This window comes from Felis catus, chromosome B2 (genome assembly GCF_018350175.1).
Source record: "Felis catus isolate Fca126 chromosome B2, F.catus_Fca126_mat1.0, whole genome shotgun sequence".
NCBI lineage: Eukaryota > Metazoa > Chordata > Mammalia > Carnivora > Felidae > Felis > Felis catus.
The window spans coordinates 11396033-11421309 of NC_058372.1; the positions used below are offsets into that span (position 1 = coordinate 11396033).

At 43.1% G+C, this 25277-nt stretch overlaps 1 protein-coding gene across 9 annotated transcripts in view; it reads left to right on the forward strand.

Annotated features, from left to right (window-relative positions):
• Positions 1-25277, forward strand: part of KIF13A (kinesin family member 13A) — a 214283-nt gene that overhangs the window by 113507 nt on the left and 75499 nt on the right. For all 9 annotated transcript variants that reach the window (XM_023253636.2, XM_023253638.2, XM_023253639.2 and 6 more), the window contains 5 exons: positions 16751-16843; positions 17943-18123; positions 19965-20052; positions 21541-21675; positions 22607-22719. In XM_023253636.2, the coding sequence (XP_023109404.2) occupies positions 16751-16843; positions 17943-18123; positions 19965-20052; positions 21541-21675; positions 22607-22719 (610 nt within the window). The remainder of the gene's footprint in view (positions 1-16750; positions 16844-17942; positions 18124-19964; positions 20053-21540; positions 21676-22606; positions 22720-25277) is intronic.

Here is a 25277-nt window from a genome sequence, read left to right on the forward strand (position 1 = left end):
ATCTCAAGCAGGCTTCAGGCTCCAAGCTGGGGCCCAATGCGGGACTCAAACTCACAAACCATGAGATCATGACCTGAGCCAAAGTTGGATGCTCAACGGACTGGGCCATCCAGGTGCCCCTAGTGATAGCCTTTTCCTCACCACATATAGCAAACTTGTTGAGAAATTATTTGCCATATAATTTTTTCAAAAGTGAACAGTCTGGAACTAGGAAAATTTCTTCGGTTGCTCCCAGTGGGTAAATTTGCCTTTCTTTTCAAACATCATTCCTACACCTGTAGCAAATGTATTCTATTAAAGTGAATAATCACTTCTGAATGTTGCTTGTAATTAATTTGTTTTTTTTATTGGCCCATTAGGACTTTAGACAAATTCTGCTGAGTCTAAAATAGTCTGCCTTGAGTATTAGCACAGTGATGTGTGTGTGTGTGTGTGTGTGTGTGTGTGCGCTTTTGGATTTAAATAAACTACCGAAGTAATGCATTTCCACTATAACAGAAACATGAGGACAAATGCTGTGGCTATAAAAAGTCCAAACTTTGTTCAGTCGATGTTATTCAAGATATAGGCAGATATATGAGAAAGAATGAGATCCTGCCATTTGCAGCAACATGGATAGGACTGGAGGGTCTTATGCTGAGGGAAATAAGTCAGTCAGAGGACAGATATACGTTTTCACTCATGTGGATCTTGAGAAACTTAACAGAAGACCATGGGGGAGGGGGAGGGGGAAAATAGTTACAAACAGGGAGAGAGGCAAGCCACAAGACACTCTTAAATACAGAGAACAAACTGAGGGTGGATGGGAGGTGGGGGAGAGGGGAAAGTGGGTGATGGGCATTGAGGAGGGCACCTGTTGGGATAAGTACTGGGTGTTATATGTAAGCCAGTTTGACAATAAATTGTATTTAAAAAAAAAAAAAAGATACAGCCAGATATATCTTCCTGACTTGGAACTCTTCCCTTGCAATTCTCAGATACCTTCAAGGACTCCTCACAACTTACAGATAAAATCTATACTCCTTGAACTACATTTAGGGTCCTTTATTCCATAGCTTCAGTCTACCTTCCTCCCCTTCTTCTCCATGACTCCCCACCACCAATTCTGTGTCCCCAGCCCAGTGCTGTGGTTCCTCTTATATAACCCAGGGAGCCAGAAGGTCTCAGTTCCTCAAGTGTTCATGAAATCCCTACTGTGTATGCAGCCTCGGAAGCCCTGGAGAATCAAAAAGTTAGGTGGAAAGCAAAGGACTGCATAACAACAGTAAACATTTGGAGAGAATATTTAGTTAACTATTTCACACATTTTAAGTGGTATGGAAAACTCAAGGAAGGGCAAAATCTGGAAGGGCTGAACAGTTGCCTGGAAAGGCATCTTAGGGGAGAAAGGACCAAAACTGGGCAGGAAAGTGAAGGTCCATAGGTGTAGCAAAAGCCAGCATAGAGGGTTTCTAGATAAGAGAAGCAACATGGCGTCAAGGACGGCACAGGGACTTCAAAGTCAGACCTGAGTTTAAGTCTTAGGACTGCTGCCTTGGCTCTCTTCTTTAATCTCTGAGCCACAGTTTCTTTTCTATAAAATGGGAAACATGGCGACAATATGCGTCTCATATGTTGTTGTAACTCAATGCACTGACCAGTGGAAGGTGCCCATCAGTGACACCTCATTTGGCTTTTCCGTGAGTGAAGATGGAGAAGTTGGAGTGAGCATAGTGTAAGCACTTGTCTTAACAGAAGGTGTGTCGTGGGGGGAAGCAGTGCGAGACCTATTTGTACTTGCTGACTGAGGCCAAATAATAGAAAATTAAACTGAGTTTAGTTTAGACTGATTATTGGTTTAGACTGATAGAGTAAAAAAACCCCAAAAAACAGGGACTATTGGGGTGACATGGTTAAAATAATCCTTAAGGGAGGCAGTCTTTCTTTGTCCTATCTTCTAGAATCACATCCGCTCTTATTGCCCAAGAGACCATTCTAGTCTTCTGCAATATATCACTCATATCCCTGAATATAAGACAAACTTTTTTTTAAAAATGGGAAATAATTTTATTCAGTACAGATGATAAAATTCAAATGTGAAACTAAAGATTTCTGGAGCTCCGCATTACAAATTAGTATGTTCAGAAATGTTTAAAAAGATAAGAATGATTTTTAAACATACTGATAGTCTAAAGTTTACCATTTCTGGTCTGCATGATCACATCAAATAGCGGGTTCCATTGAATGGATTCTCTCGGCTCACAGAGCAATGTCTGTTTACAAAATTCAGAGAGACATTCTCTTGTTCTTTGGATGGTGGTATTATTGTACAAATACAGTGACCACCTTAGCAAAAAGTAAAATTCTTGCCAACTGTTCTCAGATTTGTTTGCACTCATAATTTGCCCACTAAGTACATTACTGGTAGATTAGTTGATGGGTTTCGTACTAACTTGATTTCCTTTCTCTTCATTAAAAAAGAATTCACAATTCCTTCTTAATTGTGAATAGAAACATTAAGATAGAAGGCATTGATTCTCTGATGAGAAATAGAGGAAATTCAGAAAGGGAAGCACAGATTTCCTGAAACCGACCTATTTGTCAGGCTCAGTGAATAATGGCCTCATTGATACTGACTGAGAGCTCTCAAGGCAGCTCTCAGAACTTAGGTTGAGGAGAGGGGAGGAGGGGAGGAGGAGTGAGGAGGAGGGGAGGGAGAGAGGAAAAGACCAAAAGCACTGGGCTTGAGAGAATGACCAGAGGCAGGGGCGTTAAGTCTCACGTGGTATGTCAGATTGTCCTGTTTTACTATTTGTTAAAAGTGACAGCAACACCCTTCACTCTCAGGCTTTGCGGCGTAGAAATGCACAAGTATGTAGTGTGTCTAATGGCCATGGCAGCCAGCTATTGCAGTGCTAGAAGGAAGAATGTGGGCTCCTGTCCCCCCAGACTGCCCAGGTTCCAATCCTGGCCTCACCGCCTTCGACCTATAAGGCCCGGTGAGCCACTGAATCTCACTGCACTCGTGTTAAATGAGGACAATAATCATTCCCATCTCATAGGGCTGATTTGAGGACCAAATGACCTGTTTGTGGAAAGTACTGAAGCCAGTGCTTGGCACATAGGAGAAGCTCACTTAATATTTATGGTCTTTATGGTCTTTATCGTGGTCACATGGTGGAAGTCGTGAGGATAATAGCATCAGCCCTCTGGAAAGAAAATGCGTTGTACTGGGGTTGACCAGACCTGGTTTTGCCACAAGCCGCTCACCTTGGGGGATCTGTTTCCTCATCTGGGGAAGGAGGAGATAGGGCCCAGGGTGATCTCAGATCCCCTCTAGCTCTCTGATAAAACATGAATCAGACATTTTGTGCTGGTCACACAGCTGTCCCAGTGGACTTTTCAGAGGCAAGTCAAAGACTCGTTTGTTAAGCGGTTTGCATTGCATTGAATCAGGCTTTGAGACGTTTTACATTTTAACTGTATTATTTATTATAACTTTTGGGGTAGGTAGGCATAATAATGCTTGTGTGGCAGATTATTCTGAGTCTTTAAAGCAAACACCCTTGTGCCAGAACTAAGAAAAAAGCAAAACAAAACAGAAGTAATCTGCAGAATCAGGCCCCCAAAGCTTGGTATATTTCTACATAAACTCTTATCTTCCTCTACTCTTCATCCATATGTACATGCACATAGACATAAAACCACATTTAGGACTATAAAGTTATTGTAGTGAATACTGACAGGTAATCAGCCTTTGTAAATGTTTAAATCACTACTGTTTGTAATTAAGGCCTCGACAATGAATGCATCCATGTTTGTCACTGCCTAAAATGTACCATGTTGGTAAATAACAGTGACTGCCCCTTGATTTCAGTTTTCTTCCTAGTGAGGGAATATTTTTCACAGACCTATTTTTCTATAAATCTTCATGCCAGAAATAAAAACCAGTCTGGTGAGGGGCACCTGGCTGGGTCAGTCGGTACAGCATTCAACTGTTGATCTAGGGGTTGTAAGTTCGAGCCCCACGTTGGGTGTAGAGATTCCTTAAAAAAATAAAATCTTTGAGGGGCGCCTGGGTGGCTCAGTCGGTTGAGCGTCTGACTTCAGCTCAGGTCATGATCTCACAGCTTGTGGGTTCGAGCCCCGTGTTGGGATCTGCGCTGACATCTCGGAGCCTGGATCCTGCTTCATATTCTGTGCCTCCCTCTCTCTCTGCCCCTCCCCTGCTCATGCTGTGTCTCTCTCTGTCTCAAAAATAAATAAAACATTAAACAAACAAACAAACAAACAAATAAATAAAGTCTTTGAGGTGCCTGGTTGGCTCAGTCAGTTAAACGTCATTCTTGGTTTCAACTCAGGTCATAATCTCATCGTTCGTGAATTCGAGCTCCGCATTGGGCTCTGTGCTGACAGTGTGGACCCTGCTTGGGATTCTCTTTCTTCCTCTCTCTCTGCCCCTCCTGTGTGCTCTCTCTCTCTCTCTCTCTCTGAAAATAAATAAATTAATTAACTAATTAACTTAAAAAAAATCCTTAAAAAATAAAAATAAAAACCAGTCTGGTGGTGGCCTATCTGGGATCAATGTGGACATGAGCATTTCCTGGCCCAGAGCCTCTAAACTATTGACTTAGAAGTTATATAACAATCCTCACCATATGGCACGTTGCTCCAACTTGCTGTGGCCGTGTGTTTTCAGGCATTGTTAACACCCTGCAGTTCAGGAGAAAGGTTCTGTGTCTGATGCTTGTTCTGCTAGCGTAGCTTTGTGCTGTGAGCATCTGAGCCGTGAGCTCGGCTGTGGGGCAAGCCGCTGTGTTGGATTCTGTTCCCATGGTATGGGACATTCTATGTGCTCAGAGGTAGAAATGATTTCTCTTTCACACTGTTCAACTGAAGCAAGAACAGGGACGAGACAAAACAATTTACATTCTAAAAGCCAGCAGTAGCCGAAATAGAACCAATATTTTAGCAAAGTTCCAAAAATACTTGTTTCAGTGTGCTGAGTTGGTTCATTCTTTCACTATTCAAGCACACAAGAAGCACTCAGCAAGTACCTTGCACAATATACATACTCAGTAACTGTTGGCTATTTGGTTTATCAAAACCATAGACATTTTCCCTGTAGTTGTGAGGAGCAGTAGTGGTCGATTCTTTGAAAAATTTGGTAAAGTAGAGAGTCATTATAAATGATGCATGCCATCTTCAAAGACACGTAGGAAACAGTCTGAATGCAGAGTTCTTCTAGATTTTTCTTTTTTCTTTTATGGCCCTTTGCAAATTGTCTTACCCGTACCTCATTTGACAATTCTTTTGGTGACTAGCCCTCATCAAGTTGCTCCCTTAAGTGCCCAACTTAGCTTTCTTAGAATCAGCAACTCTCTTTTTACATTTGCTAATAAAATTATGTAACTACAGAGAAGTACAATGACATAAACCAGTTTAGGAGCAGACACAGCTGACCCTTTGTGAGAACATAGCTCAGCTGGCAGGGGTCCTGAGCACAGCCTAGCAGCTGGGGTGGTTTAGGGTAGAGGGGGCATGCCTCTGTACTGTTTTATAGATGGAACAGAATGTCAGTTAATTCAGAAAGCTGGGTAAGTGCAGGTCAGTTAAGAGAAACTTTTTTTTTTTTTTTTAATCACAAGAATCTTTAATGTTGACTTTGAAGTTTACTCATGGTGGGGTTGTATTTGTGTTTGGTAAAGTGTGCCAAGTGCCCACACTGGAACTGTTTCAGTTCATGTCCCTGCACTGCACACGGTGTTTCCTGTACCCCGTGAGGTCACAGGGGCCTTGACTTTTCTCTTGGGTAGGCCAGCCTTACCGGTACAGAAAAACCTTTCTGAAATACACGAACTAAACTAATATTGTTAGATTTTTTAAAAAGAGAGAGTGTGTGAGTGTGCATTTGTGTGTTTGTACGAGTGTGTATGTTGTGTGTATATTTGAATATATGTATGTGTATACATGTGTGTGTCTGGTGTGGGTGTGTAAATGTGTGTGTGTGTGTGCATGCGTGTGTGTGTGTTTTTCTCTTACCTGTACTCCTGTATTGTTAGTGTTTATTTATTCTTGAGAAACAGAGATAGAGTGTTAATAGAGGAGGTGCAGAGAGAGGAAGAGACACAGAATCTGAAGCAGGCCTAGGCTCTGAGCTGTCAGCACAGAGCCCAACACGGGGCTTGAACCTATGAACTGTGAGATCATGACCTGATCTGAGGTTGGATGGTTAAATGATTGAGCCACCCAGGCGCCCCCTATTTTTTTTTAAAGTAGGTTCTCTCCCAATGTGGGGCTTGAACTCATGCCCCTGAGATCAAGAGTCACACGCTCTACCAGCTGAGCCAGCTAGGCGCCCCTCTACTCCTCCTTTTTAAAAAAAATTTGTTACATTTATTTATTTATTTTTGAGAGACAGAGACAGAGCACAAGTGGGGGAGGGGCAGAGAGACAGGGGGAGACACAGAAGCCGAAGCAGACTCCGGGCTCTGAGCTGTCAGCACAGAGTCCGACACGGGGCTTGAACTCACAGACCGTGAGATCATGACCTGAGCCGAAGTCGGTCGCTCAACCGACTGAGCCACCCAGGCGCCCCTCTCTACTATTCTTCAATCCCACCCAGCCCCACCTTCTAACAGGCTTTCCTTTCTTCATCCCTGTCTATTCCTTACTTGTACCCAGAGACATCATTTAACATAGTGCAGCCTATTTAGGGAGGTGGATAATAATCACAATAGACAGTACACTTCTGAGCACTAGGTTCCCAGCACTGTGCCCACCCCTCTACCTGCGGTGGGTCATTTAATTGTCATGTAGTCAATCGTGTTGAAACTATTACTGTCCCTGTTTTACAGATGAGAAAACTGAGGTTCTTGGAGGTCCTCCTACCTGTGAGAGAGCTGAAAAGCAATTGTAAAGATAGATTTGAGTCAGTGACAATTACGTGTGAAGGTTTTTATGGATTCTCCTGTAATTCCAGGCGATCCTCTCTTCTCTGACATCCCCCAAAAGTGGCTGTATGCGGAAATCACGTTGCAGTCCTCTGGCTTGGAACCCGGCCAGGAATAATTCTAATAGTGTTCTCCCTCCTGTCAGACGTTCTCTGGAGTCCCGAATGCTTATGTTTGGTTTGGGCTTTATTTTAATCTCCCCTCACGTGCTGTCAATATTGTGCTCCCCACAGTCCAGGAGGGATTTGGGGTCAGGCCTACTCCTGTACCAGAGAGAATATATCAGACAGAAATGAGGAACGCTTTCTTTCCCAGCAGATGGTTTATGTGAAAACACCCTGCAAAATAACTCAAAATACATTCTCTGTCAGACTGTCCTCACGCGCAAGGTGGCTTAGTTTCTCCTCCCATCCTGGGCACCGATGCCTGACCATCCCCTTGGGTGAGTCAGCCACCTTATCTGCCAACAAAAAAGCAGCCGAGGTTCACTGCCAGCTCATGACTCGTCCCAGCACCGTTGCCGGGGTGGAAATGTCCTTCTGGGTGAGTCACCCTGTGCCATGCTGCAAGCGGAACTCCCAGGCACTGCAAGTCTGATAGCCCTTGGACACCATGATGAAAAATGGCCCCGTGCTCTCCCTGCACCCTCACGGCCCAGTTCCTCTGGATCCTTTTACCCAAGTCCCTTCATGGCAAACTTCTGAGGTTGATTAAAACTTAATTCTAGTGTCACCAGGTCAATCCTTAAAGCCTCCTTTTTTTTTTTTTTTTTTAATTTTATCTGAACTCTGTAGTTTTTGGTCATTTAACTTAAACCAGGCTTAACTTCACTACATGGGACAGTTTCTGAGCTGTGCTGTTTGGGAGAGGGATTTGCTGAAGCCTGGTCCGGGCTGGGCATTCCTTGCCATTGCAGAGTTGGTGGGGGGACCCCTTTGGTCTTGTAGGACCCAGGTGCTCTCATTTGGAACTGGGCCCCCTGCCAGACCCACGCTCCTCAGAATCTCAGTGGCCATCAGCCCTGCTTGGAGGTGGGGAAACACGCTCACAAACGAGCAGACCCGTGAGCTCCATGTCACAAATACTGAGTTCAGACATTTTTTTCCACTCTCACTCCAGAGAGAAAAGAGACAAGAAAGAAAACAGGAGACTCTGTATAAACTGACAAAAGTGTGGATTGTGTTGAAATCTTGAATGCTCTTCTATGTTCCCACTTTGGAGAAATGAGAAATATGGGGCGCCTGCGTGGCTCAGTCAATTGAGCGTCCGACTTCGGCTCAGGTCATGATCTCACGGTCTGTGAGTTCGAGCCCCGCGTCGGGCTCTGTGCTGACAGCTCTGGGCCTGGAGCCTGCTTTGGATTCTGTGTCTCCTTCTCTCTCTGCCCCTCCACTGCTCATGCTCTGTCTCTCTTTCAAAAATAAACATTACAAAAAATTTTTTAAAGAAAAACGAAAAATATTCCATGCATATGTCATGTCTAGCTGCATATTGCCACACTTACTGTTTTATTCAGCCATGATCTACGTGAGACTACCTTGCTTAATGCAGGTTGTAAATAAGACAGGGGTTATGCCCTCCTGTTTTGTTCTCCCTTTTCTTAGAACATATGCCTCTGTAACTACCTCTTTGGTAGTCAGGTGTTGGGCATATGATTGGTACGTGCATTTTCTCTTTGGTCCCTAGTTGGTCTTCTGCGCTTTGCTATCAGGGTCCTGCTATACAGAGAGAACGACCTTGCTTGCTCCGTTCTCAGTGCACACACGTAATAGCTTTGAATCCTTGCTGCGATACCCAGTAGGGACAGATTATGTGCAAGCGTGGGGACTCAGGGTATTCACTTTTCAAAGATCTGTATTACATATGTGATGTAGGGTTGGTTGGGTCAGGTGTCTAACCTTGGTTGCAGAAATTCCATACAGGAGCCCTCTCTGCGACTGTGAAATTATGTTGCAGATTGCTTTGGGCATGCCTGTGTTTTAAGACTTGTCCATACTGCCGTAGGTGGTTTTAAGCATAAACCCCACAGAGGAAATTGGTGTCTTTTTGGTCATGGTTATTAACAAATGAGGTTAGGTTTGTCCTGTGGATTCCCTGCCGAAGACACGTGGGGCTGTGTCTAGAGAAGGGCACTTCCTCTCTGGCATCGGTGCTGCTGAAAAGCCACAAACCTCTTGGGTTTGACAGTGTTGTGGCTTTGCTTGGCTTGTCTGGGATAGAAACAAATACTCAGATCTTCCTCCTTGCCAAGGACTTCTGAACTTTCCCTTATGGGCTGTTGTGCATTCCCCTAGACATACAACGCTTCGCTTTGTTCTCTTTGCGGGTGAGCAATGGTCAGCAAACATTTAGGTGAAGATACTGCATCTTTTATGGATTCCCTGATTCCCACCATCCAACATAAACAGCCCCATTTTTTTGCAAAGTGAGCTTCGACAAGCCGTTGGCAAGTTGTTGTTGTTGTTGTTGTTTTTCTGCTGTGCTGCAAAAGGGGACTGCTGGGTTTAAAAAATAGAAATGAACAAAGCGGGAAACCTTCAGTCTTTTGGATCAACCAAACTCTCCTGAACAGACTATATAAGGCTCTTTGATATTTAATGTTTTCTCTGTATCACAGAGTGAAGTATAGTCCTCCTTTGTGTCTCATGGGGAGCCAGTTATGTTGAGGAGGACAGGAGGCTGTATAAAGAGTCCACAGTGCATTTTAAGGCTTTGATTGACAGTTTGGTATTTTTATAGTTGTTTCTTATCATACCAGTAATGCCCTGAAAGTTACCAAGCCAAAGAATTGATTAAATATAACCCCAGCCAGGGAGTCATACAGCTAACAAGGCACCAGATTAGAAAAACCAGGGGAACTCTATGGAGTATGTTATCTATTTGCAGTTTTATTGATAGGTTTTATTTATTATGTTGGTTTTTACCCCCTGTACCCTTCCGAGATAATGTTATGAAACAATAGTAAATATTTTTCCTCCACTGAACAGTATTATGTTGGCGTATCCTGTCCCAAATAATGTTGTTTTTTCTTCCTCTCCTCATGATGCCCCAACATAACACACATACACACCGACATACACATACCCTCAGCATAGACATACATGTACCCCCAACACACACACACATATATATACCCCCATACAACCCAAAACACATGCCACACACACCCCCAACACACACACGTACACATACACCCAACACGCATATAATCCCATGTACACCCAACACACAAATACATACACACACACCAACACAAATAAAACATAATACCCCACTACCATATACTTGCTCGATCTCTCACTCTCTTTCATGTGTGAGAGTGCCCCACCATTATATTTGGTCAGTGAAATATTTAAAAATATTCTCTATTGCTAGAGGGGTGCCTGGGTGGCTCAGTTGGTTGAGCGTCCAACTTTGACTCAGGGCATGATCTCGCGATTCGTGAGTTTGAGCCCCACATCAGGCTCACTGCTGTCTGCACAGAGCCCACTTCGAATCCTGTCTCCCTCTCTCTGCCCCTCCCCCACTCACGCTTTCTCTATCTCAAAAATAAATAAACATTAAAAAAGTTCTCCATTGCTAGAGAAATGCAATACATGATTCCTTTAAAATTTTTTTCTAAGAATAAGTATCTTTTATTTTATCTTTGAAATTGAATTACCTCACAGAATGGTTGAAAAGATGAAGGAACTATTTTTTTTTTAGTTGTTTTTAATATTTATTTATTTTGAGAGAGAGAGAGACAGACAGACAGAGTGTGAGCAGGGGGTGGGGGGCAGAGAGAGAGGGAGACACAGAATCCAAGGTGGGCTCCAGGCTCTGAGCTGTCAGCACAGACCCCGACATGGGGCTCGAGCTCACAAACCGTGAGATCATGACCTGAGCTGAAGTTAAACACTTAACCAACTGAGCCACCTAGGCGCCCCTGGAACTATTTTTTTTTTTTAAGTTTATTTATTTTGAGAGAGAGCGCGTGAGTGAGTGTGAGTGGAGGAAGGGCAGATAGGGAATCTCAAACAGGCTCTGTGCTGTCAGCATGGAGCCTGATGCTGAGTTTGATCTCACAAACCTTGAGATCATGACCTGAGCCGAAATCAAGAATCAGATGCTTAACCCATTGAGCCACCCAGGCTCATCCCAATGAAGGAACTATTTTAAGGAAAAATAATTAGATGTTTACCTCCTTCTCTCTACCAAAATTAATTATAGTTGATTAAAGATTTAAGGGATGATGATAACAATGGATATTAACTAAAATATATTCTATACTTACACCAGCCAGGCCCTATGGTATATGCTTTACCTTTCTTGCCTTATTAAATCATACCAGCAACCCCCTAAGGTAGCAGTCATTGTTCCTGATTTACTAATGTAGAAACCCAGAACTTGCTCAAGGTCACACAGCTGGTAAGGGGCAGAGTTCAGGTTTGAAAATAAAACTGTAAAAAACAAAAATAACAGAACTAGAAGAAAATCTAGGTGAATCCCTATATAATTTGGGGTAATAATAAAACAAAAGGATTTTGGAAGCATAAAAGCATAACATATACCATAGGAAAAATTACAAAGGAAAAGGTGAAAGATTTAGATATGAACAACCAAAAGCTTTTGTATGACAAAAACCAACATGAGATTAAAAAGTAAATGACAGGGGCGCCTGGATGGCGCAGTTGGTTAAGCGTCCGACTTCAGCCAGGTCACGATCTCGCGGTCCGTGAGTTCGAGCCCCGCGTCGGGCTCTGGGCTGACGGCTCAGAGCCTGGAGCCTGTTTCCGATTCTGTGTCTCCCTCTCTCTCTGCCCCTCCCCCGCTCATGCTCTGTCTCTCTCTGTCCCAAAAAAAATAAATAAACGTTGAAAAAAATATATTTAAAAAGTAAATGACAGATTAGGAAACAATATTTACAACATAGAGTAGACCAAAGGTTAATACCCTTGATACATGATGAGCATTTTTAAGTAAGAAAATCAATGACTAAACCAATTGATTTATAAAAAGAAACATACAACCCAAGTAATCAATTTACTAAAGAATGCGTACAAAGTGAGCAATAAACGAAAGGAAAATTTTAGTTTTGTCAAAACCAAGAAGAATGATAATAGCTATGTTGTTGAGGGTGCATTGCTAGAGGACTCAGTAATTAAATTTTTTGGAGTTTTGCCTGGTAAAGTCAATAGAAAAGTGCTTGAAGATAAATACGTAAGAAAAAGGAAATAATCTAAATATCCATAGTGGGGAACTGATTGCATCAGTTAAACATACAATGGGAAGCTAAGCAGCTATTAAAAAAATAGTAATGTTGATGTAACTTTGTGGAGGTGGGAAAGTCTTCATTATTTCCTGTCGTAAAGAAGAATAAATTTCCCTTAAGACATGAAGCCATAGTGACAAAATGTATTCCAGTCTCTCTAGAATCCAGTCTTGCTTAAAACTGTAAAAATACATGAACATAACAATAGTTCTTTGTATTTATCCTTTTGCAAATTCTGCTTCAAGATGGTTATTTAAGGATGGAAAAGAGATGAACTCTTTCCAGAAACACAGTATAATTGTTTTCTACTTTTTCATATTCCATTTTGTATTCCCCAGAAGTTTTTCCTTTCCTACTTATAACTAAAACTTTATTAAATATGTTAAATGTGAATTATATTCCATCTGTCAAGCATAACTAAATGTCTGAGAAAACTTGACTTTTTGAAAAGCATATGCACATATTTAGTACAAATCAGAGAGACTAGTTTGTTTTTTTCTGTCACGTATATTTTGTTTTAATGTCCAGGAGGCTACTATATGGGTGCCAGGAAAAGTATAATCTGTAATTTTTATCAAAATTGTCCAATTAGTATACATATTATGTTAACACATCTATTCATGTCTGTCCCCAGTGCCTTATTTAACCAAGGGTACTGTAGTCTTTAGGGGCTCATTAGAATTTCAAAAACAGCCATACTTTGATCAAAGTATAAACTCTAATGCAATTGAACATTTCTTTCTAAGTTCAGCAAATAATATTTTGATGCGTCAGTCCTCACTAATGAGGAAAGGAGACTCCAATTAAATCCACTTTAGTCTGAGGACAGCTATGTCAACAGAGGAATAACTTGGGAAATAAAAATGCCTACTGTGTGCCAAGGACTCTTCCAAGACGCAAGAGCAGCCGTTTTCACCACCCAGGGGTAGAGAAAAATGGAAAAAAATAGCGCGGTGTGGTGAGTTCTAGAGTTGGTGAGAAAAATCTAAACAAAGCCAAGGAGACCAGAGGTGGGAGTATCAGATTCCTAGTTGGCCTGCAACGTGAGTCACTGATGATGGCTAAGCATCTGCCTTAACGTTCAGGAGTCAGTGCAGACAGACCCGGGCCCTGCCGCTCACTGGTGGTGTGATCTTGGGCAAATGATCCCCCTTTCCGAGCCCCAGCCTCCGTTCAGGTCACAATCCATACCCTCTGGTGCTGGGTACTGCAGGGATTCAATGAAGTAGAACACAAAGTGCAATGCAAACAGAGCAGGTGATAAAAACTGTCAACTAAGAAGTTGCATAAATAATAAAAGTATCCAACTTTAAAAGGTTAATTTATATCCTCTTTAGTATTTGTAATAATTTTGACATAGGCAAAACCAATTTATTCTTTTTTTTTTTTTTTTTAAGTTTTTTTCCCCCCTAGAGAGAGAGAGAGAGAATGTGAGCAGGGGAAGAAAGAGAGAATCTTGAGTAGGCTCCATGCTGATGCGGGGCTCAGTCCCACAACCCTGGGATAACGACCTGAACCAAAATCAAGAGTCACATGCTCAACTGACTGAGCCACCCAGGTGCCCCCAAACCAGTTTATCTTATATTTTTACATCCTGGAGAATTCTCTAATCATTTGGTCTATTTTGTGTGCAATTTTAGTATACATATCTTGGATTGTTTTGTGGTTTTTCTTCACCTGACATGCCTTAAACCTATTTCATGTAGCTCTGTAGCATTCATTCTTGGTTTTTTGTGTTTGTTTGTTTTTGACTAATCTTTAGTTTAAAAGACCATTTGTACTAAGAATAAGCAACACTGTGATTTGCCTTTAAAAGAATATGAAGAGGGGTGCCTGGGTGGCTCAGTCCGTTAAGCAGCTGACTTTGGCTCAGGTCATGACCTCATGGTTCATGAGTTCAAGCCCTGCATCAGGTTCTCTGTTGTCAGCACAGAACCTGCTTCAGATCCTAGCCCCACCCCCCCCGCCCCTTCCCCACTCACACACACGCAGTTTCTCTCTCTCAAAAATAAACATTAAAAAAAAAAAAAGAATATGGAGAAAATAAGTCCTCATATTTCCATCCTGCTCGGCCTCAGGTGCATAAGTCAGAAGTATTGTATCTCACTACCTAACATGGGAAGAGAGAGGTTCCTGACTGAGTGGCCATGGTCATGCTCTAACCACAGTGCTCCCCTGCAGTTGAATCCTGCAGTCAGCTCAAGCAGGACTTTTTTTTCAAATTACCGAACAGGAGTTGAAATCATGAATTACGGGCAGGATGTTTGACCTAGCCAAGCCTCGAAGCGTCTTGTCCCCACCCTCACCCACTTCCTGAGGGGCTGGTTGACCAGGGTGGGAGATCCAACAAGATGGCTCCATTCATCTGCTTGTGCCAAGAAAGTGGTGCCTTCAGAGCCTGCGGGTGGCTGGCACTTGGGTCTGGCTGAGGACCACGGTCAGGTCTCACAAGCCTGAGCGCGGGCTGTGTTCAGCTCCTATGTTCTACACGGCAGGGCTATGCTCCAGATTTAAGGCCTGCCTTTGGGCGTGGGCCTTGGGGGAGTCCATGCAGGATAAGGAAGATCTTTTGAGAAGACGCACCAGAAAAAAATGGTGACGTAGTGGGTGTTAACTTTGTCATTGCCTTCTTTTCAGTCTGTACATGAGTACGTGCACACACACACACACACACACATCTTTAGTTGGTCTTCACAACAAACCTGTGTGTTTCAGGGTGGTTACACCCTTCAAAAAAACCAGGCTCTGCACTAGATGGTAGAGGTCAGAGAGAAATAAGGTTATATCAATTTGGCATTTTTTCTTCCATTTCATTTTTTTTTTAACTTTAGTGCTTTTCTCTCTCTCTCTTTCTATTTGACATAAGTTCTTTACACTGTATGTATAGTTTGCACATGACTTTTGTTAAATGCAGCAATGTTTTTGAATTCCAGCGTTGTTTACACACGTTTATTTTTTTTTACATGGTTTGTTATCTTTGTCATATAAAATAGTTACATTTTATGTCTCTACTCCCTTATTAATGGGCATTTAACTTTATTCCAACTTAGAGAATTGAAATAATGCTGCCCTGGAGAGCCTGGGTGGCTCAGTAGGTTGAGCATCCAACTTTGGCTCAGGTCATGATCTCACGGCTTGTGAGTTCGAGCCCCACCTCGGGCTCACTAGTGTTAGCACAGAGCCCTCTTTGGATCCTCTGCCCCCCGCCCTTTGTCCCTTCCCTCTCTCTCTCTCAAAAATAAACATTTTAAAAAGAAGAAGAAAACTAATGCTGCCATGAGCACCCTATTACAGGGGTCCCTTGTGGGAATGCCTCTAGGGCGCGTGCCTCACAGTGGGCCAGAGTATGGGCTTATTTATATTCTCTTTCAAAGGTGCTGCAAGGTTTTCTTCAAATGGCTGCATTTGTTTTTTCTCCCACCAGCAGGTTATGAAAATGCCTGTATTTCCTCAGTCTAGCTATATTGTTGCCAAAATTCTGTTTTTCGCCAACCTAATGGTTGAAAATATTACTTGTTTCACATTTAATTCTGCAGCCATGAGGTGCCCCAATGTAACAAGGGACTGCTAAAATCCGATCCAACTTTGCAGGAAAGAAGTACACCTGAGAGCTTATGTTCTGTTACATTACTTCCAAACGTAAAAGGAATTGTTGTGTAGGATTAAAAAAAAGGACTCATTCTTTTCAACCAACATTTATTAAGCATTTTGTCCTAGGCCCTAGGATTACAAAAATAAACAGATTATAGTCTCCGACATCAGTCGGGGGGTTCTCAGTCCACTGGAGGAAAGAGGTACTTAAACCAGTAGTTTTGGCAAATACTGTAATCGTGACTGTTCAGGAGTAGTAGAGCACAGGAAGGAGAGCATCGTTTTAATTCTCTTAATGACGGGGAATGAATATTAGAAAGTCACAAATTTCAAAGGGTAGTAAATGCCGCCTTCACTGTTGAAAAAGATTTTCACACTTTTCTCTTCAGCCGGTTGCTACTGGCTGTATTGTGCAGGACTGAACATCGCCAAGAATTGCAGTAAGCTGTAGGCAGGCCCGCAGAAGGGAACTCGTCCTCCAGCCCACCATGGGGACAAGCAGACAGGTGCCTTTGCTCCACACCCCGCCCCACCCACCAAACAATGAACAGTTTCTCTGCACTTGGCCGGTACTTTGCACTGTGCTAGGTACTTACACCTCTCGAGATGCGTCTGACAAGGCTCCAGCTCACTGCAAGCTCAGGATCCAGATGGGGAGATAGGACCATTATGTTGAATGCCATTTTAATACCAACTCTTGGGAGGAAGCGCAACAGAATTTAAACAATGCTTCGGTGTGGCCCTCCAGCATCAGTGCCTGGAGAAGTGTCCCAAGAGGGAAAGAACGGGTAGAATCATGAACTAATCCAGGAACTGAGCTCTTAATACACAGCCCTCGAAAGTAGTCACACAATACACTTTTAACATCTTTTTTGGATTGAGAGACTATTGTTAATAACCGGGACTCTGTTACTAATCCAAACATGTCAAGAGAAATCATTCTTTTCTTTGGTTGTTTTTTTATTTTATTTTTTAGGTCAAGAAGTGGTTTTCAAGTGCCTTGGGGAAGGAATTCTTGAAAAAGCCTTCCAGGGGTATAATGCTTGTATTTTTGCATATGGACAGACAGGTGAGTAGCTGTATTTATAGTCAATGATATTAAATATGCATTTCTTAAAGCCTAGAACTAGAAAGCACTTTCTAGTGACACTTCCTGGGAAGTGACAGAAACATACTTCTGATTTTGTGGGTGTAACTGAATTTGATGATCAAAAGGCCCCTCCTTTTGAGGGTTCAACAATTTTGGTAACTGAGTAATTGAGCAAGGCTAGTTTCAAACTGTTAAGTGTCATTTTCCTAAATTGTAGTTTTAACTGTATTTGAACTGGAAAAATAATTACCAGTTTCTCAGTATAAAGGTTCTAGTAAAAAGTGGTAGAACAACTCTTAGTATCATCCTATACAGAGGACCTTCCCTGGGCACAAGAGTGGTGTTGGATATTTTTTAAGTTTAGTTATTTTGAGAGAGACAGGGCACATGCACGTGCGTGTGTGCATGTGAGTGGGGGAGAGGCAGAGAGAGAGACAGTGGGGTGTGGAGAGAGAATCCCAAGCAGGCTCCGCACTGCCAGCACAGTGCCCGATTGGGAATTCGACCTCGTGAGCCGTAAGATCATGACCTGAGCTGAAATCAAGAGTCTGACGCTTAACTTACTGAGCCACCCAGGTGCCCCTTGAGTGGTGATGGATTATTAAACCAAGATTGTGAGACAGGCGCTTGGAACACGTAGAACAGAAGCATGCTAGGGGCTCAGCCATTAACATTGCTTCAGTTATAAAGTTAGACTAAGTCATGCCAGTACTCCCTGCTGTCACATCACAGGACAGCTAGGAGACTCGGTGAGAGGATACTTTCACAAAAATAAACTATTTTTGTGGCTGAGGACTGTCAATGTTACTCAATAATGTATACTTGATATTTACTATACATACTTTTCAAGATCATGTATCTGTAGTGGTTATGTTTGTAGGCATCCCTCTGTCAAACTGGAGACCATGCGTGTTATAGAAAGAATAGTTGCCTTACTGCCCGAGGGCATGAGTTTGAGGGCAATGTTTGCTACTTCTGCTATGTGACCCTGGTGTGTGTATGTAGAAAACTCATATGATGGAAGCATTATGTTTCACTTCCTCTGCTTCCTCCCTTCTTTCTGCTTGATCTTCTCCAGGTTCAGGAAAATCTTTCTCCATGATGGGCAGTGCTGAGCAGCTGGGCCTTATTCCAAGGCTCTGCTGTGCTTTATTTAAAAGGATCTCCCTAGAGCAAAATGAGTCACAGACCTTTAAAGTCGAAGTATCCTATATGGAAATTTATAATGAGAAAGTTCGGGATCTTTTAGACCCCAAAGGGTAAGTTAGTGGTTGCAATTAAGCTTATAATGGGGAGTAATAATTGTAAATGGTCCTTAAGTTAAAACTGCAAGTGAATATATTTATTTGAGCCATTGGGTCACTGCTCTGGTCTCAGTTCATTCGCTGAGAAACCAAAGCCTGCTGGTAGACCCAGTACATGTAGTTTATCCTAAATTCATGTATAAAGTTGCTTACGTATGCCATTTAAAAAGACGTTTTTACTGTTGGTATTATTTTTGCTACCATGGCTTGTTCATACAAATTGAGTTAAGAATGACACATTGGTTCTCCCATTCATGTGGAAAGCAGCAGCTCTAAATTAGAGTAAGTGCTTGAAGGCTTGAAAGAACTCAGCCCAGGCAAGCCATTCTCTCCCTGGGCTGTGTTCTGGAATCACGTTGGGGGGCTTTTTAAGAATGTGCTGGCCGGAGCCCCACCCGTAGAGACTATGAGTACGTGGACCCAAGGGGAAATCCCCACATCAGTACTTTTTAAAAATGAGGTGATAAAAACCAGATGAGCTTGATTCATAGAGAGAAAAAGGGTCATTTACTTTTCTTCCTTAATTTTTTTTTTACTGACTTAAAACTAACACATATTCATAGAAAATTCAGAAAATAGGCAAAACATAGTAAGAACTAAAAATGACCTATAATCCCTCAAAACTAAAAATAACCATTGTTAATACTGTGGTGCATTTTGACCCTGTGTTTCAAGTCTGTGGGGTGTCTCTGTGTGTTCAGGTCATTCTCTAAATACAATTCAGTATCCTGAATTATTTTATATGCTTCTAGCTGCTGTGTGGTCAAGGGTGTTACCAAAGGTATACGATCAAAATGGTAGGTGACAAGGAAGTGAACCAATCGTGGGAAATGTTTATATTTACTTTAAAGTTATTAAGTATTTGCATATGAAAGAACACTTATAACACATGTAAGATATAAATAATAATAAAATTGACTACCCTCTTTACCATTTGGCTTAATAAAATGGAACATGACCAATATTTCTGGAGCCCCTATATGTTTCTCTTGGATTCCATTCCATTCCCTACCCCTCCCCAGGGTAACCACTGTTAGGAATTTTATGTTTCTCATTATCTTCACCCCTCTTAAAGTTTGCACATAATTTTGCACAATTTGAAACTTTGTGTGACATTATCATATATATGTCCTTCATTGACTTGTAGTTTCCTGTTCATGATTCATTCATTCTGATGATATGAAGTAAGGATGCATTGACTTTTACTGCTTTTTGGTGTTCCATTATATGATTACCATAGCCTGTCTCACGCCTGTCGCCTGTGTGGTTTCCACTTTCTACTGCTACGGTGCCACTCTGAGCATTCTTGTTGTGTCCTCTTGGGTGTTGCAAATGTCGGGGTTTCTAGGGACTGCATCTGGGGTGGACTTGTGGGCAATAAGATACTGAATCTCTGACTTTATGAGGTACTGCCCAACTGTCTTCCAAAGGGCTTCCTTCCTTCCTTCCTTCCTTCCTTCCTTCCTTCCTTCCTTCCTTCCTTCCTTTTCTTCTACGTAAAACTAAAGTTCATCTACTAGAGCAAGTTCGCCTAACCTAGTATTCTGTGTCCTGGGTGTTTAGTTTGGGAGTAAAGATAGAATTTTTAAATAGAGTAAGCTACTTTAAATAGAAATCAGAGTATAAAAGACATTCCTCATATGGAATGCTGTTTTGCTAATCCAAATAAAGTAGCTTTTAGAATTTTTTTTTTGATCATTAAAAATATTGCAATCTTAGTTTCTGAGTACTTAAAAAGAAAGAAAAGCTTCCCAGTTTGGTCTGATTCATTCATTCCTTTTTCCTTCCTCCCAAAGGAATAGACAGTCTCTTAAAGTTCGAGAGCATAAAGTGTTGGGGCCATATGTAGATGGTTTATCCCAGCTGGCTGTCACTAGTTTTGAGGTAAGTGTCATTAAAAAAAAAAAAGTCATTAAAAAAAAATGGTGGTAAATTGAAGCATGTAAGTAATGTTGAATGTATTTTTTATGTGAATGCTTTATAGCATATTGGTACCACGTGTGGTCTCGGGAGCCCAGTAGCAACATCCCCTACATGGAAAGAAACACCTTCAACCTGCTTTGTTGTGAAGGCATTACAGTGTGGCTAAGAGGCTCGGCATTTTGAGTTGCTGAATACTTTCTTTCATACCACTTTCTTGAAAATGGCCTCCCCAAGGTTGCCAGTGATGTCCTCCTAGAGAAGTCTAGATGCACATAAGCAGTGTTGGGTAGTAAATTCACACTCCTCCCTCTGACAGGGTCTCCTGTGCCCACTTCCATTGCTTTTCAGTCTTCTGGCTCTTCTGTTTGTCCGAATTGCTCCTCTCTCCATTGACTGACCCGTCTCATCCTCCTGCTACTTGACTTTAACGCCTCTATATATTCCCGACTAGATGTTTTGACCTTGCTTCTATTGTCACTGCTCCGGAAACCCCCCAACACAACCTGCTCTGTGTTGCTGAGGGATGCAGACAGACGAGTGAGCCAAAACATCCTCTATCTAGGTGTGTGGTCTGGAGGTTGTGGCCGTCCCATGGTCACCTTGGACTCAGTGTGACTAAAATTAACCTGTGAGATAACTCCCTCCAGCCATTTAGATGAAGAAGGTTTGAGTGTTGCTCAAATCAGAACCAGAGTGCAGTCGTCACTTTAGAAGCACTTAGGTGCTGAAGCAAATGGAAAACTCTCTGGCGTAAAGGTGCTAAGTCAGCACCTTCGCTCAGGTGTGTGGGTCCTAGCTCAGTGTGCTGGCGGTCAGTGCCCATCTCACCCTGTCACTTATTAGTAAGAGCCACGGAGCTTGTGATTTGCTTCCCCGCTCTGTCTCTGACTAGATGTAAGAAGAGTTAACTTGATCTCCATGAACGTCAGTGTTCTGTGGGTAACATCAGGAGAATGCATCTTTTATAAAACTTATTCATCAAACATTGTGTGAGAGCCCATAGGTTCCCAGTGTTCGAAGACAGATGTCCAAGGATGAATAAGGAAAAGTCCCTGTCCTTGGAGAAGCACGGTGTGGGAGGAGGGGGACACAAAAGCAGTAGACAGCCATGCAGAGTGTGAAGCACAGGAGAGTTAGAATAAAATAAGGTCACTGCTGTTACTATCTGGAGCTCGATACACATTTCTTTTCTTCCCTAGGAACTTGCCGGGGCAAAAAAAGGTGCTGAACAGAGAAAGGGGACAATTGTGGGAGGGCCAGACTGGGGGAAACATCTCGTATCTTAGAAAGCGGAGAGGGAGGTAAAGGCTCCCACCGTGCCCCGCGGAGGTTCGGGTGGAAGGGCGGTGACCCTGCGTCCCAGGGATGGTCATTAATCTGTACACCTGGTAGGCGGGACCGCATTCCCATGTGTTTGCTTCTGATGTTTTCCTTATGCTTTGCCTCTAGGATATTGAGTCATTGATGTCTGAGGGAAATAAGTCTCGGACCGTAGCTGCAACCAACATGAATGAAGAAAGTAGCCGCTCCCATGCTGTGTTCAACATCATAATCACGCAGACGCTTTACGACCTGCAGTCTGGGGTGAGGGACAGCGGGGAGCCTTTGGTGGCAATAAAAGAACTCAGATATCTGCAGCAGTGAAGTGTTTGGGTTGGGTTCTGCTGCTGAGAATTTTGTGTGGGCTTTCCTACTTACTAGCTGAGCCACTTTGCTTAAAACATTTAGTTTATTAGGTCTTCCTTTGTATAGAACTTTAAAAAAATATAGGGTTTCTTGTGTAAACTCCCTAAAGAGCGTGATGATGTCGCCATACAGCTTTTAATATGTATACTTTCATCCCGAAATTCCCCTAAAAACAGCTGTGTCTACCTCATAACCCTTAAGGGCTATTAAAGAAAAAAACCACAATCTTTAGCCTAAAGAACACTTTTTCGAAAGGAGAGGAATTTGACCTGAATATGCGGGCATCCTCATGTGCTGGTGTTTCCTCAAAGGCACAGAGAACCTCCCGCTTCCTGACTATATTCTGAAAGCTGAGCGTGCTTGCTTCCCAGCTATACAACAAGCACTGCGTTCGCAAGGCAGTTTAAATTTGACCGTGCAGGGGCGCCTGGGTGGCTCAGTCAGTTAAGCGTCCGACTTTGGCTCAGGTCATGATCTCACGGTCTGTGAGTTCGAGCCCCGTGTCGGGCTCTGTGCTGACAGCTCAGAGCCTGGAGCCTGCTTCAGATTCTGTGTCTCCCTCTCTCTCTGACCCTCCCCTGTTCATGCTGTGTCTCTCTCTGTCTCAAAAATAAGTAAACATTAAAAAAAAATTTTTTTTAATTAAAAAATAAATAAATAAATAAATAAATAAATAAATTTGACCGTGCAAATGCGAGTCTGCATAGCTTCTCACCTGCCCTGCTGCAGGGGCCTGGCCGCTGAGGCTGCCCTCAGTTACAGTACCAACATCCGCATAGACATCTGCATTTGCACTCACGTGTGTTGTTGTCCTGTTTCCTCCAACTAGAACTCCGGAGAGAAGGTCAGTAAGGTCAGCCTGGTGGACCTGGCGGGTAGTGAGAGAGTGTCCAAAACAGGAGCCGCGGGAGAGCGACTGAAAGAAGGCAGCAACATTAACAAGTAAGGTGGCCGGGGCGACGCCGGGCTGCGTGTGTGTCTGGGGGACTTGTTGCGTTAGAAGCGATCGAATGGTTCCGGCGGCATGTGGTTCTGGGTCTGTGTAGCTTTAAATATTTTTTTTCAACGTTTTTTTACTTATTTTTGGGACAGAGAGAGACAGAGCATGAATGGGGGAGGGGCAGAGAGAGAGGGAGACACAGAATCGGAAACAGGCTCCAGGCTCCGAGCCATCAGCCCAGAGCCTGACGCGGGGCTCGAACTCACGGACCGCGAGATCGTGACCTGGCTGAAGTCGGACGCTTAACCGACTGCGCCACCCAGGCACCCCATGTGTAGCTTTAGTAAACTGAGCTGAGGAAAACCAACAGCCTGCCTCTGCCGAAACGCGTGAGGTTTATGTGCGTGAAGCTCCGTGCCGCGGCCCGCAGGGTATCCTCGTGTATGATGCGGTCTTGCGTGAGTGCACATCACAGTTTTCTAAATCAAATTCTGTCTTAGATTAACCCAAGGAGCGTACTCTGAAAACAAAAGCTGCTCTGAAGCCCTTTGTATGGCTAATGCTGTTTAAACATCAATACCTAAAAAAAAATGGAGCAGTTACTGAATACCTGCCGTATCGAAAACTCACCGTTTGCCTTCAGTGCGCCCAGGGATGCACACTGGAGGCTGACAGAGGGCAGGGTGGTGCAGGATGTGTAGGAGTTTGCCAGACAGACAAAGGAGATGAAGGCATTCTGCACACAGGCAGGTGAAGTGCTTGTTTTCTGTAACTAGTCTCCCAGGATGGCACCTGCTGGGCCAGAGCGAGCTTGGCTTTCCAGCAGGAGAGGAAGCAGAGTTGGTGTCTGGCTCAAGCCAGACTGTCAGAGTTCATTCCTTCCTTTTACCCTTCTGTGTTTTCTTTTTCTCATCTGTAAATGAGGGATAATAATAGTCCCTACTTCATAGAATTGTTGGAGCTCAAATACCCATAATGGGCTTAGAACAATGCCTGGCACTGAATCAGTATTAATTATTGCAGCTATTATTTTTATAACCTGTGTAAATAGCATAAAAGTTCAGCAGAAGAGGGGTGCCTCGGTGGCTCAGTCGGTTAAGCGTCCAACTTCGGCTCAGGTCGTGATCTCGCGGTTTGTGGGTTTGAACCCCGCATCAGACTCTGTGCTGACAGTTCAGAGCCTGGAGCCTCCTTTGGATGCTGTGTCTCCCTCTCTCTCTGCCCCTCTCCCACTTGCGTTCTGTGTCTCTCTCAAAAATAAATAAACAGTAAAAAAAAAAATTGTTTTTTAAGTTCTGCAGAAGTAGTTTAGTTTGTACTTGTAACATCTTTCTGCTGAGACATAACTTGGGGTTTCATTTAGGACAGAAGTGACAAGGGGTAATAGAGGCAGGAACATGTTGGTGCCGCTTGCATTTTAAAAATGACGCTAGCACATTATAATTTTAGTGTTCCGAAGTTTAAAATTAGAAGTAAGATATCACCCCCTCTATCAGCTGGACACAGCGGCACTCGCTGCAGAGACTGCTGCTTTAGGGAGTTAATCTTCCAGTCAGCCTGTCTCCCTCTCTAATAACAAAGGGTTTTGCTAGATTTCATGACAAAGCTCTGTAGGAGCCCAGGCCTGGGCTGCAGCTCTGTGATCCACAGTGAGCTCAAGAGCTGGGATGGGAAAGCAGAAAGGGGGGTATTAGGAAGCAGGTGTCAACAAAAAGATTGTCAGTCCTCGTAGAGATTTGTTTACTGCTGCTAAGCCATGCCAGCCCTTTGCCTTCTGGCTGGGCGTATGGGAAAACGCTAGAAGTTCTGTGCTGGGAATGTGTGAGAAATTAGAGTATGGCTGGCCTTGAAGGGTGATGATCACTAACTTGTACTGACCTCTTACTGTGTTCTAGGCGCTGTTCTGAATGTTCCACATGTAATAACTCATCCTCACATTAGTGTTGCAGGGGTGGGGACGGGGTGGGGGGTGTCTGTTATCCTTATTTTATAGATGAGGAAATCAAGACAGAGATTGGTTAAATAACGTGCCCCAGGTCTCAGAGGTCTGAGTGTGGATCTGCATCTGGTTGCAGGCAGTCTGGCTCCAGGGCCAGTATACTTGTGGTGACTGAGCTGGGTGAAACCCCCAGGCAGTATACTTGGGGTGACCATGTGTTCTGTTTGCCTGCAAGAGTCCTAGTTGATGCTTTTGCCCCAGAGTAGACATTATAGCGCCGTCTTTAATTTGGGCACTAAATTAGGCCATGTCCCAAGCTGGACTACTCAAGGCCACGTGATAACGTGATTTAGATCCCCAGCAACTGTCTTCCATAATGACTTACCAAATTGAATGGAATCCTCTTAGCATCATGCTGTCGTTCCTTATTTATATGCTAGCTGTTTCACAAATGGATGCATGTACTCCCCACTACTAGTCAGTGGGATCTTGTCTGCTGGTTCTTTATAGTTTTCAGAGCACTTTCGTCTGCATTATTTCATGTGAGGCTCTTAATAGGTATTTTTATCTACTGATAGATGAGGAAGTTGATGGTTGGAGACATTTAAGTAATATGGATGA